Here is a 16,586-nt window from a genome sequence, read left to right on the forward strand (position 1 = left end):
ATACATTATTCGCTTTGATTTCGATTACCGTTAAAGATATCGATATTATTCAAGAAAGACATTATTCTACATGATCTCCGCTACAAGAATTGACGCATTAGATTTATAAAATTAATAAGATGACGATTATTAAAGCGATAAAGCGAGCCGAAATCGCGACGCTTTTGCCGAAATCGCGACGCTTTTGCCGAAATCATTTGCGTCAGATACATTATTCGCTTTGATTTCGATTACCGTTAAAGATATCGATATTATTCAAGAAAGACATTGTTCTACATGCTCTCCGCTACAAGGATTGACGCATTAGATTTTTAAAATTAATAAGATGACGATTATTAAAGCGATAAAGCGAGCCGAAATCGCGACGCTTTTGCCGAAATCATTTGCGTCAGATACATTATTCGCTTTGATTTCGATTACCGTTAAAGATATCGATATTATTCAAGAAAGACATTGTTCTACATGCTCTCCGCTACAAGGATTGACGCATTAGATTTTTAAAATTAATAAGATGACGATTATTAAAGCGATAAAGCGAGCCGAAATCGCGACGCTTTTGCCGAAATCGCGACGCTTTTGCCGAAATCATTTGCGTCAGATACATTATTCGCTTTGATTTCGATTACCGTTAAAGATATCGATATTATTCAAAAAAGACATTATTCTACATGATCTCCGCTACAAGAATTGACGCATTAGATTTATAAAATTAATAAGATGATGATTATTAAAGCGATAAAGCGAGCCGAAATCGCGACGCTTTTGCCGAAATCATTTGCGTCAGATACATTATTCGCTTTGATTTCGATTACCGTTAAAGATATCGATATTATTCAAGAAAGACATTGTTCTACATGCTCTCCGCTACAAGGATTGACGTATTAAAATTTTGAAATTAATAAGCTTACGATTATTAAAGGAATTAAGCTGGCGAAAATCGCGACGTCTTTTCCTGGGTCATTCGCGTCTAATGAATCTATCTCGTAAATCACAGTAATTTTTTAAGATATTAACGCGTCGTTCGGAACTTTATTATTTTAAATTTAACTAAAATCTTTTTAATTTTTTATAATTTTATAATAAAATTTTTAATTATTAAAATTATTAACATTATAATATTTATTTTTATTTTTTTTTAATTTATTTAATAAATTTTTTATTGTTTTAAATTTAATTAATTTTGCTTTAATTCCTTTATTTTTGTCTGTCTTATTTATAATATGATTTTTTATAGAAATCAATAATTTCTTATTTATTTGTCACTTATGTATAAAATTAATTATTAAAAAAATCATTTTTTTATATTATATTATTCAAGTTATAGCGTCTTTAATAATAATTTTTTCCTTAATAATTAATAATTTATTTTTTATTAGTTATGACTTTCTTATTTTAAATTTTATCATATCTTTAATATTAAAATTAAGAATTCCCCCTTTTCATTTATGAATACCTTTAATATATTTAACTATGCCATGAAATACATTGTTTATCTTATTAACTATTCAAAAAGTTTCTCCATTTTATATATTTTCAATTATTGAAATAAATAATTTATTCATACAGTTTTTAATTCTTTCATCTTCATATATCTCTAACATTAAAATAATTAATTTACTTAATTTTAAAACTTTATTAACATACTCATCAATTAATCAAACCAGATGAATATTAATATTAATTTTTTTTTTAAATTTATTATGATTAATTTACATATTTATTTATAGGCTAATCTTATTTATTACTTGCCTTATTTTTTCTCATTTTAAACTATCCTCTAATTTTTTTTTTTAATAATTATTCCTATATTAATTTTAATTTAATATGCCTAATATTATCTCTTAATCTATCTAGAATCCCTAAAATTCTTTTATTTTAATGTATACTTACATTAATTTAATAAATATAACTATATTTTTATTTATTTTTAAATCTAAACTTTTTAATAATATTTATTATTTTAAATTTAATTTTATTAATTTTAGAAAATTACTATTATTAACATATTTTAGAATAATTATATCTTTAATAATTTTACTTATTTAAATTATTTTAAGATTTTAAGTTAATAAAAACTCTAAACCTTCAAAGATTAATATATAATATATTTTATAATTCTTATATTTTAATTTATTATCTTTTATAAAATATCTTTAAATTTGCAATTTAATATTTTTATTTAAACTATAAAATAATTTATTAGTATTAGAAAACAATTTTATAATTAATTAATTAAATGATAAAGTTATAAGTCACTTGGTAATAGTATCAAAAATTAGTTAGGAATAATAAGATTCTGTATAGAAAGTAATTACAGGTCATACTTGACAAATAGAAAATCTCAGAGAAATACAATTAATAAATTAAAATTTAATACACGTACGTATATATATATATATAATTATATTATATGCCAAAGAGATAGAGAAAGAGAGAGTATATTGTGTGTATATAATTTATGTTAATGTTTTATTTTATTAGAACTCTGTCGCACAGAGTTAAATTATAGAAAGCTGGAAATTTAATGCTTCAAAATCCGCAAAAGTATCAGGATAACACGATAAGCAAAGAGGTAGCAGAGGTAAATTATAGAAAACGGGAAATTTAATGCTTTAAAATCCGCAAAAGTATCCGGATAACACGATAAGCAAAGAGGTAGCAGAGGTAAATTATAGAAAACGGGAAATTTAATGCTTTAAAATCCACAAAAGTATCAGGATAACACGATAAGCAAAGAGGTAGCAAAGAGGTAAATTATAGAAAGCGGGAAATTTACTTGTCAGTTACTAGTAAGTATTATAAATATTATATATAAATTCTAATCATGCAGATCTCATGTGGACATCATGCGCTTCGGGCATGATCTTTCGGAGTTATGAGAAAAATGTTTTGCATTTAGAAATAACATAATAACGAACCTCTCTGAATTTTAAACTTTTCGAAAAATTTTTTGCGTTCCAGGATAAACTGTCAATAAACCAATGCAATTTGTGAAACGTGTGAATCTTTTTCGCGTGTGTCTTTCTACATTTCCTTTAGCAGTCGATCTTTTGTTACCTGCTCTTTTCTTTTATGCTCTCGCAATTATTCTCGCTGAATGTTCATAATATATGAGCTACGTCACGATAATACAATATATCGCATTTCATGCTGAGCTCGTATATCAATCGTGGTTTCCCCTTCAGCGACTTGCGTTTCGCAACAGAATCTTATTCAACCGTCGTCGCTGTCGTGATCGTCGTCAATCGATTTCGCCGCTAATGTCCTACCAGACTTTGAGATTGAATCGTTAAATTGGTGGAGTAACATCGTAATACTTGCGTATCAACAACAATCAATTGCCACGTTATCAACATTTATAATTAATTTACGGTTTGTTTGCACTTGGTGAGACTTTTTTTTTGTTTCTTTTCCACTGTATCTTGCATTGCACAACGTGATCTTTCTGGTCTAACGCGAAATTTAAATTTGAAAGTGGTGACATGACATAGTACGATGATGAATAATAAATAAAAAATTAAATATATGAAAAGTGCATAATTCTAGTGAATAATAATAGGATAAAAACGTAAGTATTAATGGTTTTTAAATTAAAAAAATAGAAGCAATTAATTCTTGGATGCATGACATGCTAAGAAATATTTGTAGAAGTTCAAGTAGCAAAAAAATAAATTTAGTTTCTCTAAAACCTTAAAAAAAAAAGAAGAAAACTTATTAGATAAGGGAAATGGAAAATAGAAAAAATTTAATTAAAGATGCTATAAATTGATAATAAATACTATCCGAAATAAAAAATAGTCTTGAAAATTCTTTTTATACTTACTCAGTCATGTGTTCAAAAGAATAAAACTTGGGTAAAAAATTAAGAGATATAATTCATCGATCAATGACCAGCTTCGTGATAGTTCGTTAAAATGTATTAAATATATATAGAACTGTCATATGTGCTAATCATATGTCAGATACCGAAAGTGAAATTTGGTTTATAGAAGAAAGTATTTATCTCGATAAAAAAAGAAGATTAAATATTGAATAGTAACCTATACGTATACATAGATTCCATGATAACAATTATAAAGTTATTGTAAGAATAGCATTTATGAAAAATCGATGCCAATTAACCTTAATGGAAAATAGCCAACTAGATATTAGTAATGTGAGTATAAACTATTTATGAATGTCGTGTTAAATTATTTTCGAATATGTTAAGCGTTTAAACAAGACGCGTAAAAATTTATACGTATAAAATTGAAAATTTAAATTTAAACTAAATCTCGTATAAATGTTTTACATGGATTAATTCGAGTCGTGAATTAAAAGCATTCGCATAACAATCTTGCGTAAATTACACATTGATTCTTTATAAAAATATCTTCAATCGAATTATCAAACGCGTCAGATTATTTAACCAGGTTTGTCGCGCCGATATTTACGAGCTCCGACATTGACCCCAGCAACTACCACTTTTTATCTTATATCCCGTAAACGCTCTTAAACATCAACTTTTTATGTATCCAGACATTCATCGCGGATACGCAATCAGCAAATATCGCGAGCATGATATTTTCGGCTTTTGAGAGTAAAAAGTATTATATTAAAACTCCATAAACGGAAATGTGTTCAAATGTTATTTTCTTGAAAATTTAAAGTGTTCAATTAAATTCTTCTAATATTATTTTGATCTAATAATATAATTTATTTATAATTTGCGAGCACTACATTCTTTCTCCTAAATTTTGAATTCTTTCTTTAGAAATCTCTTTCTATATGATATCAAATATAACTCTCTCCTTCTCTCTCTCTCTCTCTCTCTCTCTCTATATATATATATATATATATTTGTATAACTATTATTTATTATATAATATCTAATATATAAATATCTATATTTTTGTATATATTATCTAATATTATCTGCACATGTACTCTGTCAGATATTATATGTATATATAAACGCGATTCTATTGGATATTACATGTATGCATAAACGCGACACTGTCCAGTATCGCTAATTGTACGTCATGAAACTCCTGCTTGATCTTTATAATTGTCTCAATTAAAACGGGCGCGCGCGCGCGCGCGTATTACGTGCCATTTGCATCCGTCACGTTCGGACAACACTGACTGCTTAAATTGCCCTACTCAAGTTATTGTTTGATATACCCAAGAGAAACTGCTCGAATTACACGGACTTTGGACCGCATCTTATTGTTAGTTGCGCGTCCTGAAAATTTCTTCATTTTATCAAAAGTTTGCTGGAGAGAATTGCGCAATTTATTACTCGTAAGATTATGATATGAAGTTAAATTGCAACGGCAAGAGTAACTTTCTCATATAGCGAATAAATATTGTAATTTTATTCAGTATAAAAAAATGAATAATTTGTTAACTTCAGTTTTTGTTAATTATAACTCAGAATGAAAGGAAAAAAAAACTAAAGCCAGTCATGCAAAATTAAGAAAAAAACTTTGTTTTATCTAATATAAGTACATTTCAATCTTCACATTCAGATTTCCTTCAACCTGAGGGGCACATTAAACATATGTAATTATTAATAGTATATTATTACATTATGTGGATTATTAACGAACTACTCAAAGTTCTCTCTCTTTATCTCGAAGCAAACGTCAATAGGAATATCTCTGATTTTTATATTGTAATTAACAATGTATCGAAATATAATATTTCTGAATGAAACAAAGTTCTTTTCATATTCTGTACAATCTTTTTTTACTGCGCTACTTGAATTTTTTTTTTCTAATTTCTAGATATTTTTTTAAATACTAATTATCAAACTTTTTGCCATAATTTTAAATTAATTAATCTGCACTTTAAATAATCTCCTGAGAGCTTATTTTTTATCCTAATTCAGAGCTATACCTCTAGCTGGTATGAAACAGAATTTGTATTTTTTTCTTTTTACTTGGCAAGAATAAAACTATCAAGTATCGGTATCCCTTAGAATGATGAAGGACTCGAACGGCATAAAAAACACCATAGACGATATACACGTAAATCCGAACGAGACCACCACGTTAAGACCGAAGTTGGAAACCTTCGACGATATCTTGCCGTATGTCGGTGACTTTGGCAGATATCAGTGGCTGCTTTTAGTGGGTTTGCTTCCCTACAGCGTGGCATATGTTACCCTATACTTTTCGCAGTTCTTCCTCACTTTGCTACCTCACGAACACTGGTGCAAGATAGAGGAACTAGTCTCCTCAAACTTTACGCAGGAGGAAAGGTAAAGTTTTACGTCAATGCGATTCTTTAAGATACGAAACGATTTTATCAGCCCGATAATTTTCAAACAGAATTACACACACACACACATATATACATATATATATATATATATATATATGCACTCATTGTCAGTAAATTATAAATTTTATCTTTCACGTGTTTAACATAAAAAATAATGATAAAAATTTTCTGAAAATTGTATAATATAATTTTAATCACGCACATACCTATGTGTAATTAAATTTACAAGAGAGACAAAGTTTATAATTTATATTGAGATAACTTTGAGCGCAAAGTTATATAGGGTGTTTCCTGATATGTGGAAAGTATTGCAGTGGATTCAGGATACAAAAATAAGAAAAGAAGTTCATATAAACATATGTCCGATCATGTGATCTTGTTTCCGAGTTACAGCCTGTTTTATTTTCCAATATTTTCAACTTTTCCGCATACAAAAGTCTAATTCTGACTGTATTTACCATCGGAAAATCCATATACGAGATGCATGTCTGCCATTTCATTGTTTAACCAAGCCATAATTTTTACTTTAAACATAGACTGCGTTAATAGCGCTAATGTACGATACGAATACTTTACTTTCATTGAGCACATGATACGAACCGTACCACTTATAATACAAATAGCACGTGTTTATGTTTATAGATTAGCAAGACTTTTCAAATCCTTCAAATCTTGCAGATAAACAGCAAATCGATGGAGTATGCTATCTTAACTCTGTTAGAAAATAAAACAGGCTGTAATCCGGAAACAAAATCATCAAATCGGACATATGTTTATTAAAATTATTTAACTATTATTATATAAGTTATTTATCATGCATCATCCTTTTACTCTGCAAATATTTTCAGAATAAAAATTGGCATACCAAAGTCTCAGGATTATCCGTATTACGATCGATGTCATCGACGGGAGCTGGACTTTTTCTCCATTCTAAATCACAAGGATATTCGCTCGATCGAATGGAAGACGAACAAAACTGTGGATTGCAATCAATGGGAATACAATTTCACGCAGATTCCGTACGCCAGCATAGCGGCTGAGGTGAAGTATCCTTGAATGCATGTATATGAGATATATGTAAGATGCAAAGATAAGCAAAATTCTCGCTTGAGTGCTACCGTTAGCGATCGTATGATTAATCGCAATTGCAATCGTGTCTTCTCGATCATTTCGATCATAATCCGTTAGAGATAAAATAGCAACGATCGCTTGTGCGCTGATTCCTGGACTCTTTATGATTAGCTAGATTGGGTATGTGACCAGGAATATCTCATCTCGACGGCACAGTCGATCTTCTTCTGCGGCTCCATCGTCGGCGGTTTTCTCTTCGGATGGATCGCCGATCACAAAGGGCGGATTCCCGCCCTGATGCTATGCAACGGCGTTGCCCTCTTGGCGTCAATCGCCACCGCGAGCGCGAACACCTTCTGGTCCTTCGCCGTCTGCAGATTTCTTACTGGTTTGGCTTTCGACAATTGCATCAACATCCCGTTGATTATCGGTGAGTTCCCAATAAATGATAACGAGCACTTATCAAAATCATGACCGCAACGAACGAAAAAGTTTATTCCAACGTGTTTATTAAAATTATACGCGTGAGAAATATCCTCCATCATCGTTTTTCTCTAATGTTATATAAATTCCGAGTACGGATTTCTCTCTCTCTCTCTCTCTCTCTCTCTCTCTCTCTCTCTCTCTCTCTCTCTCTATGGCGTGTACACACGTTCAATAATTTTTTAAACGATATTATCCGATAGTTTTTTAACGATTGGTATCGCATAGACTGCGAAATACCCGGAAGTACGGGAATACCCGGAAGAGAGTACAACGGATTGAAAAATTATTACGCATAGCAAAACATGCAACTTGTGAATATTTATGCACGAATATTACGATCTGCCATATCATTTCATTATTAATACAGTTTACGTAAACTGCGTTACGTAACTCATATATTGTCTATATCACAGATTAGATGTTAATTAAGATATATCACATTAAATATTTAAATAATGTTTAATGCCCCAGTTATATAACGTGCGAATTAAACTTTGAATCTCTCTAAATCCTGAATCAGTGGTCGAGTACATGGCCGTGAACAGACGAACTCTGGTCGTTAACGTAGCCTTCGGTTTATATTTCGGTATCGGAAGCACAGTTTTGCCATGGATCGCATATTACGTTGCAAACTGGAGATTCTTCGCTTACGTCAGCGCGTTGCCCATGATGAGCGTCTTTATCACACCTTGGATTCTTCCTGAAAGTGCACGGTACGATATTTTACATCAATCTTCGATCCGAACTATTCTCATCCTTTGTAATAATGTTGAAAGATACTACGATAATCTTTTATGTATTCTTAGTTTTGGAGCGTTATAAAAAAAAAAATTTCATATTCTTCGCAATTAAATGTGTAATTAAAAAATTTAAACGTCAAATTCTGAGATAAATAGTCAATACGGCAATTTCTAGATATCATATCGCTCCCAGAAATTTATATACGTAGTCGTAAGTTCGCTTTACTCTTATCTATATTCCGCCGCACGTCCGAACTTTCCGCTGAATAGAGCACTGTTTCACGATTAAGATGGTTCGTCGCCAACGGCAGACTGGACAAAGTGGTGCAGAAGTTGAAGCGGATAGCAAAGGTCAACAAGAAGAGCCCCGATACGCGCATCTATGAAATTTTCATCGTAAGTAGGACCGCTTGAGATGCAAAGCTCACTCGCTCGTGAGACATAAATCGCTCCTTCATCCTATCGTCCGTCTCTTATTGTCTTTACAGAGGAACTTGACAGCATCCGATATACAAACGGAAAGCGCAACCTTATTCGATCTGTTAAAGTCACCGCGTTTAGCGAAAAACTCTATCTTGCTTATTTTCTTCTGGTGAGTAAAAATAATGAATTTTTATTTCCCGTTATTCTCTCCGCTTTCGGAGCATTTCATCCTCTTTCTTCTTATACAAGATGTCACAGAATAATTTTTGGAAATGTCACATTTCTGTTCATGTCTTTTTTTTTTGCTTGTTGCAAATACATTAGATATATAATTTGTAGTCCCGTATATTTTTGTGGAATGATTCTAGGTCCTTGACGATGATAGCCTTTGACGGCCACGTGTACTCCCTCAAGCTGATCCCAAGCTCGGTCTTCGTATCCTTCTCTCTTGCTTGTGCAACCGAGCTACCGGCCGGGCTGTTGCTGATGTTGCTACTGGATCGCTGGGGTCGCCGATTCTGCGGATTTATCACTCTGGCCATGACTTGTTTCTTCAGTTTTGCCGAGTTGCTGTTGCAGTCGAGTGAATCGCATATACACATACACAAGTTTTTAGCTATCTCATGTATCTCAAAATCGAACGCGCTTCAGCATCATTTTTTTTTTTTTCAGTTGCAGCGAAATTGACAATGTCGGTGCTCTCGCGATTTTGCCTAAATATGTCAGCCAATGTAGGTCTACAATACGCCGCGGAATTATTACCGACGCCCATTAGGACGCAAGGAGTTTCGTTGATCCACATTTTTGGTATAATCGCTCACTCCGTCGCGCCATACGTGGTGGACAGTGTAAATAATTTCCTTTGTCATTTTTCAGCAGAAAAAAAAATGTATTATGTATTTATGTTACGTATGGTATAAACCAGAATATATTTTTCTTTCTTTTGAGTGTATTATCGCATAATAAGATAATTGAGAGAATTATTGGAATATTGCTCGCTAAGGATAGCAAAAAAGTTTAATCAATCTATGTACCGCTTGAAAAAAATTCATTTTAATTCATTGATATTGCTTTAGGCTAAGATTTGGGACGCTTTACCGATGCTGATCATCAGCGTCGTATCCCTGTTGGCAGCTACGGTGGTATTATTCTTACCGGAGACGCTCGGTCGCGATCTCCCGCAGACCCTACGTCAGGGTGAGGACTTCGGCAAGGACCAAAGCTTCTGGACGCTACCCTGTTGCAAGAGATCGGATCGGCATCGACATTATAGTCCGCGCGAACTATAATTCTTTTAATTCTGTTATATTATAATGATCCTCGCTCCGCAACAGTCGAGGAAATGTAGTTAAGAAATTTTTTACGGCGCCTTTTTTCGCGCGCGGCATATGACAATATATATATAACCAGTAACCCTATGTCGTTTTCGTACCAATCAATAAAATTTACAGACAAGATCAATTTCTCGATTCGATGAGCGCTTTCTTTAATATTAAGAGAATTTATTTTGAATAAATCGCAAACGCGCCAGAATAGAGTTTACGTTTCCAAGACCAGAAATACGAGGCTGGAACACGAGGGAAAGATAATTTTTTTTTTTTTATTTTGTACATCATTATTCGATTACTTTCTTAGATGACATTGATGAACGAATTGAGACTGAAATATAAAATGTGTGGTTCCATGTATATTTTGATAATTTTCACATTTGGCAGTGAAAGATGACCAATGCTTTCATCGCAAGTTGTGAAAAAGACTACGCTAGTTCTATCATTATATTAAATTACTGAAAATTGTTTACTTACGTAACACTAATTAATTCGTGACAGCCGTCAACAATTACGTAATGATTCTTGATGACGCGTCAAGAAAGCGACAGCGATTCCATCCATTCACATGTCTAGCACGATTCGTCTAGTCTATCTTATATTCCAAGAATATTAACTATAATAAAACGATCTTTTATCTTATTTAACACGAGAGACAAGTCACCTCTCTTACGTATTTTGAGATTTCAAACATGTCGTCTTTCAGGAAAAAGGAACAATGAGCGAAGAGCCGAACGTAATAGATATTGGAATCGATCTAATTTCGTTGAGTTCGCGTATTTGCATACCATAAAGTTTTACGACAACCGTAAAACGTCAGTTATCACTTTAAAACTTTATGATTAATGATTATCCTTTAAAACCAGCAAGAAAATCGAACTCATTGATATTTTTTCGGTTCTCACCTCGTTGATATCTCGCAAATGATAACTGCGAAAAAATTCAACATTACTATGATTAATCTCTCTCGCTAAAGCTATAAATAACTTTGTACACGTAGAATTAAATAACTTTGTACATGTAATATGCTGCATCCTTTCTGTGCGAAAAGAGCCGCGAGTCGAAAATCCACATTGTAACAACGTGATATAAAGTATATCGCAAAGAAATGCAATGCAGATTTGAAAGATAATCTGGCGATCTCGAGACGATCGCGTGCGGTTTTAAAGCGCATAAAGTCGACGTGCACTCGCATCCCTGTCTGCATTTGAATGCGCATCTCGCTTTCTTTACATCGCCGCTTTATATACGTACATTTTTGTTTGGTCATCGCGCGTCACACACACACACACACACACACAGCACTTGGCGTATCTCATGGCTTAATAAGATGATCACATGCACGGGCGATTTACCCGCAATATTTACAACGATTTGGTAATTTTGATATTTATAACGAATCGGCCGCTATAATCTCGTAGAGTCGATCGTCTGAATACTGTCGTGATGGAAGCCCGCGTTTGTCATGCCCATCTGCTGCTCTTTCTTCTTTCTCAGCGATTTTTTCAATTGCGGAGTTCTGCAAATTTCAAAAATAATTGTTAAGTTTACGGAATTAGAGGTCTTAGCTAGACACTTATAAAATAAGAGTAATTCTTATATTTATTTTCTCGAATTTGATTCAAGAAATTGATAGAAAACTTACGAAGATACGCAGGGAATCCACCAGAAACTCTGATCTATGCCAAAGTCGTTACCCTCTTGCAAAGTTTCGGGCAACTCCTGATTTAAGGTTTCCGGTAACGTTAGAGTCAATAATGCATCCAGGAATGATAAAAGGCCAAGAACTATTAAAGGCAAAGACGGATGGACATCGGCCTGAAAATGATGATTGAGTATTATTAAGCATCGAGCGTCGATTTCTCGATGACGGATTTCGCTAATCTTGCGGGAAAAAAAATTTCTTCCGCCACATTTCTCTCGAAATACTCACTAAATAAATCACATAAGGTCCAATGATGTGAGCGAAGTAACCAATAATATGAATCAGAGACACACCTTGCGCCCGTACTACGGTCGGCAACATTTCAGCCGCGTATTGGAAACCAATATTCGCGGCGATATTGACACCAAGGCGCGCCAAGATCGCCATGGTGACGGTTAGTACGCCTGTAATGTTACGTTGCAAGGATATATGTAAATCCATCGTACAGGTAGTGCGTTGGGGATTGCAATTTAACGCGATAAAATGTAGATCTCAAAGATCGTAAAGCGCAATAGAGAGAAATGATTTTATCTCTCAATTGACGTTAATAGCGCAATTTTCCGCGATAAAATAAAATAAATCTTTGTGAAATGAGAATAATTATTGCGACAGTTATATAATTTACCAGGAGGTGTGACGAGGGCGATGAAAGAGAACATGCCGCACAAAAACATAGAGGCAAAACCCATCCATCGTCTGCCCCATCTGTCAAGGAATAATGCCAGCAAAATCGCTGCTGGAAGCTCGGTCATCGCGGCTATGGAGAATGACGTGAATACGTCGGGATCCAACAATTTCATGTTCCAAACATGTCCATCGAATACCCAAACCATCAACAACCTGAAAGCCAGATTCTCGATTAATAATCGTTTCAAACGGGAATAAAGTAAAATGGAGCTTATCATCTCGGCGATTTACTTACCAATAAACAATGAGTATGATAGTAATACGAGCTAGCCGAGGCAATTTGAAAAGGTGCAGTACGGTGTACTGGTTGTGCGATTGATCCTTCTCGATTAAATTCTTGCAGCTTCTTTCAAACTCTTCGAACACCTCCTGTTTCACCTCCTTACCGTTGACTTTTGCAAATTTCTTCAGCATTTCGATCGCCTTGTCGACCTTGCCGCTCGTAATGTACCATCTAATCAACAGAGTACAGTTATGTCAATTATACTATGCATCTGTATGTGCATATGTTGCATATGTAACGTGTAATGTAACAATAATTACCGTGCACTTTCTGGAACTATCCACGGACTAAGGAAAGCGACGACCATCGGGAATGAAGTTACGACGCTTAAAATTCTCCAATCTGAGATCCAATACGCGATCCACGGCAGAATACTAGCGGCGAAAGCAAAGTAAATTCCGAAGGACATGTTCGCTACCAGAGTTCTATACTTCGGGCCAACGTACTCGATCACTGCGATTAGATTAATATTAATCGATAATCGCTCATCGAGATTATTAACAAATTAAATTTTCATCGAGAATTTACTTTGAGAATTCGAAACAAGTAATCAAAGTAATTTTAATCCAAGCTGCTGATTAATAAAAGTACACAAGTTTCTCAAATACCTATTTACACATCCTTAAAATAGGCTGCTTTGTTCAGACAAGAAATTTATTTAAAGATTTCTCGTAATTTTTCGTGTAATATCTCGTTTAATAGCTTTGCATCTTAATGATCCATACCGATAATGAAGAGAACGTTGAAGCAGTTGTCAAATGACGAACCGACAATCATTCTTGCTATGCAGAAGGTCAAGAAGCTGTTGCAGAAAGCGGTCGCGATGGAGGCGAAAAATCCTACCGCGTTACAAGACACTAACGCCGGGATTCTGCCATAATGATCGGCTATGTAGCCGAATATTAGACCGCCGATGATGCTGCCGACAAAGAAGGCCGACTGGGCCGCGGAACTGAGAAAAGTCTTGTCGCAAATCCATTCGAGCTGCCAAAATATAATACATTTTTTTTTAATTATATTTATTAATAAACGCAGAAATAATTGTAATCAATAATGTTTATCGCGTTTATTTTTCAATAGACGAATTTATATCATAGTGATTTGATATCAAACTAATTTTTTTATAATCACATATTGTATATCGCATACATTGGATGTCATATATCATTAAGGTGTTCAAGAAAAAAAAAACATTCAATATTTATATAAGTAAATAGGACATATCATAAGTAAAAAACCTTAGTAAACGTAAGTCGAAAGCTCAATTGTTTCTGAGATATAAATATTTTTCTATGTTAGCATCATGATTGACTTACTAGCTTCTACGTGTCGCAAGCGACGTGAGAAGAAGGTAATCTGTCTAAATCTCGATATTTATAGAAGTTCCACATATCCTCCTTCCATTTCGATACACGCTTAGCATTTTCTTCTTATAGATGATAACTGACTGATTGCCAGTGAAATCTTCTGTTATGAAATATATATGAAAATTGAATGAGGACATTCAGAACGCGGTTTTTTTAAACACTGAGGTAAACATCGCATGCGACACGTAGAAGCCAATCATGATGTTAGCATAGAAAAATATTTATATCTCAGAAACGGTGGAGCTTTCGACCTATGTTTACTAAGGTTTTTTTATTCACTATAGTATGTCATATCTACCATATGAATATTGAATGGTTTTTTTAATACCCTGTACATGTTATATATACTATTAAAATATCGCTATATAATCCAAGTTTTTTTCCAAAAAGATGCTGTTTTTTAATGATTGAAAACTTCCTCGATCGTTGTCATATTGGTATCAATAGCGATCGGTTTTTATATTCAACATTATGTAATATATGAAAAAACCGGTATTTACGTATAAACGACGCTTCTCCGATACAAGTTTCGCTTCGCAAAATAAAAAAGCGCGATAAAATTAAATACTTTTCGAGATAAGAAGAAGTAAACCAAATAATGAATGGAATGCGCGTATACTTGTTGATATTGTCATTTTGCTGACCATGACAATTTATTAACCGTACAACTTGGGCGACGCAAAAAAAATTTTACGCACATAAAATGATAACGTCTAAGCATCTTATTGTTAATTACCTCGGCAGCGATCGAGGCGTATGGTACCATTGTGTGATTGAAGGTCCATCCTTGCTTGCAACGGACCCTCGGCCACGACAGATTGCCATGCCTAACACCCTGGGCGAGCAGATCGGTATAATTTACATCGTACATGTAACATCTCGAGAATATCATCGAGCTTTCCAGCAGCAATTCCTCTTCCATAGCCGGAGGTATCGCTATCGCGATCCTACGAACAATATTGAATTTCAATACGAACGGCTATATAACTGCGATATATTTTTCTTGCCTCCAATGTGCGCACTGTATATCTCTTTAATTTCGCTACCGCCGACAACAAAAGCTATCTCGTTTGTCAAATAAGTGGCGCATTCACTAGAAATACGTCATTTACGATTGACACAAACGTGTTACTGACATGAAAATTACATTAGCGAGATAGCAAGTTTTTTTTTTATTGATCCTGTTTTCGAAGAAATTCCTACGTAAAAAAGGTTAAATGTCTATCTACGCATATTTTTTTCGCATAAAAATTCTACAAATGTTATTTTATTGCGTAAATGCATACCTCCTATTTCTTTCTATATTTATAATACAATATATTCGCGCAATAGCAAATTCTTTGGATTCTTATCCGAGATCGTCGTTTCAAGTCATCGTACATTTATTTTGCCTTATTATTATTATTATTATTATTATTATTATTATTATTATTATTATTATTATTATACTTGTTGTTATAAAATCGCGGCTAGTTTCGAACGATTCATATTTTCGATATATTCCTTGGTTTCGATAGGAAGGTAAGGAAACGTAAAGACCTTAGGCAGTCTTTTAATAAGGAGAACCTTCCTCTCCCTTCAAACTTTTTTTACTCGTTCTCTTTCTCGAGTTTCAGTGGAATCTTCTCGAGATCGACAGCCAAAACTGGTTTTCTGTATAATATGAGACGTGGAGAAACCACTGATCGACTAATCTGAATCACGAGCCATGGTAGTGACGGATTTTTCTTCTAGATAATCATCCCAGACCCTAATACGACTTATCTTTATATTGTTTCGGACATTAAAAACGTTAAACAACTAAACTATTTTTTTGTCTTAGTCTCAAATTTTTTCCAACAGTATTTTTTACTAGGAAATACTATAGATTGTATTTTAACGAAAAAATTAGTTTATCAGTAAAATGTAATACAGTTCAAATTCCGAAATTGCGCCCATCAAACGTGGCCAAAATTTAGTCTCCCATGTAACTGTTCACAATTTGTCATTTTGTCACGCATAAAAATAAAGGAAAACTCTGATTATACACTTTTATTCCTTTACAACGGAAACGCTACAAGAAATGTAATATAATTACAAGTGTAGTTATTTCTGACGAAGAAACATTTTTTTCGCCAAACAGAATTATTCAGCCGATTGATTTGCATTAATGCGGAAGAAGAAATCTATCTTTATCGTATTATGTATTTAGTTTCTTAGTTGACGTAATCATTGCACAAGTTGGAAATA

General features: G+C 33.4%; 2 protein-coding genes across 6 annotated transcripts in view; one reads left to right on the forward strand and one right to left on the reverse strand.

The window, feature by feature from the left end:
* Positions 1 to 3,208: 3,208 nt before the first annotated feature.
* On the forward strand, positions 3,209 to 11,143 carry LOC138942377 (carcinine transporter-like). Of its 2 annotated transcripts, none has more exons than XM_070312569.1 (10): positions 3,209 to 3,568; positions 5,963 to 6,244; positions 7,116 to 7,308; positions 7,510 to 7,768; positions 8,345 to 8,537; positions 8,855 to 8,960; positions 9,053 to 9,156; positions 9,356 to 9,570; positions 9,660 to 9,835; positions 10,064 to 11,143. In XM_070312569.1, the coding sequence occupies exons 2-10, from the start codon at positions 5,964 to 5,966 to the stop codon at positions 10,274 to 10,276; spliced, it is 1,740 nt and encodes a 579-aa protein (XP_070168670.1). In that variant the 5' UTR covers positions 3,209 to 3,568; position 5,963; the 3' UTR covers positions 10,277 to 11,143. The 2 variants fall into 2 exon arrangements, with proteins under 2 accessions (XP_070168670.1, XP_070168671.1); XM_070312570.1 differs by having other exon boundaries at positions 3,209 to 3,387.
* The window catches only part of LOC138942376 (carcinine transporter), a 33,513-nt gene continuing 27,494 nt past the window's right edge, over positions 10,568 to 16,586 (reverse strand). For all 4 annotated transcript variants that reach the window (XM_070312565.1, XM_070312566.1, XM_070312568.1 and 1 more), the window contains 8 exons: positions 15,094 to 15,304; positions 13,716 to 13,974; positions 13,251 to 13,443; positions 12,943 to 13,161; positions 12,646 to 12,860; positions 12,249 to 12,424; positions 11,961 to 12,133; positions 10,568 to 11,834 (listed from right to left, as the gene is read on the reverse strand). In XM_070312565.1, coding sequence (XP_070168666.1) covers positions 11,723 to 11,834; positions 11,961 to 12,133; positions 12,249 to 12,424; positions 12,646 to 12,860; positions 12,943 to 13,161; positions 13,251 to 13,443; positions 13,716 to 13,974; positions 15,094 to 15,304 — 1,558 coding nt within the window. In that variant the 3' untranslated portion in view covers positions 10,568 to 11,722. The remainder of the gene's footprint in view (positions 11,835 to 11,960; positions 12,134 to 12,248; positions 12,425 to 12,645; positions 12,861 to 12,942; positions 13,162 to 13,250; positions 13,444 to 13,715; positions 13,975 to 15,093; positions 15,305 to 16,586) is intronic.

Source organism: Polyergus mexicanus, unplaced genomic scaffold (genome assembly GCF_030449975.1).
Source record: "Polyergus mexicanus isolate NDT 795.1 unplaced genomic scaffold, iyPolMexi1.0 SCAF_22, whole genome shotgun sequence".
Taxonomy (NCBI): Eukaryota; Metazoa; Arthropoda; class Insecta; order Hymenoptera; family Formicidae; genus Polyergus; species Polyergus mexicanus.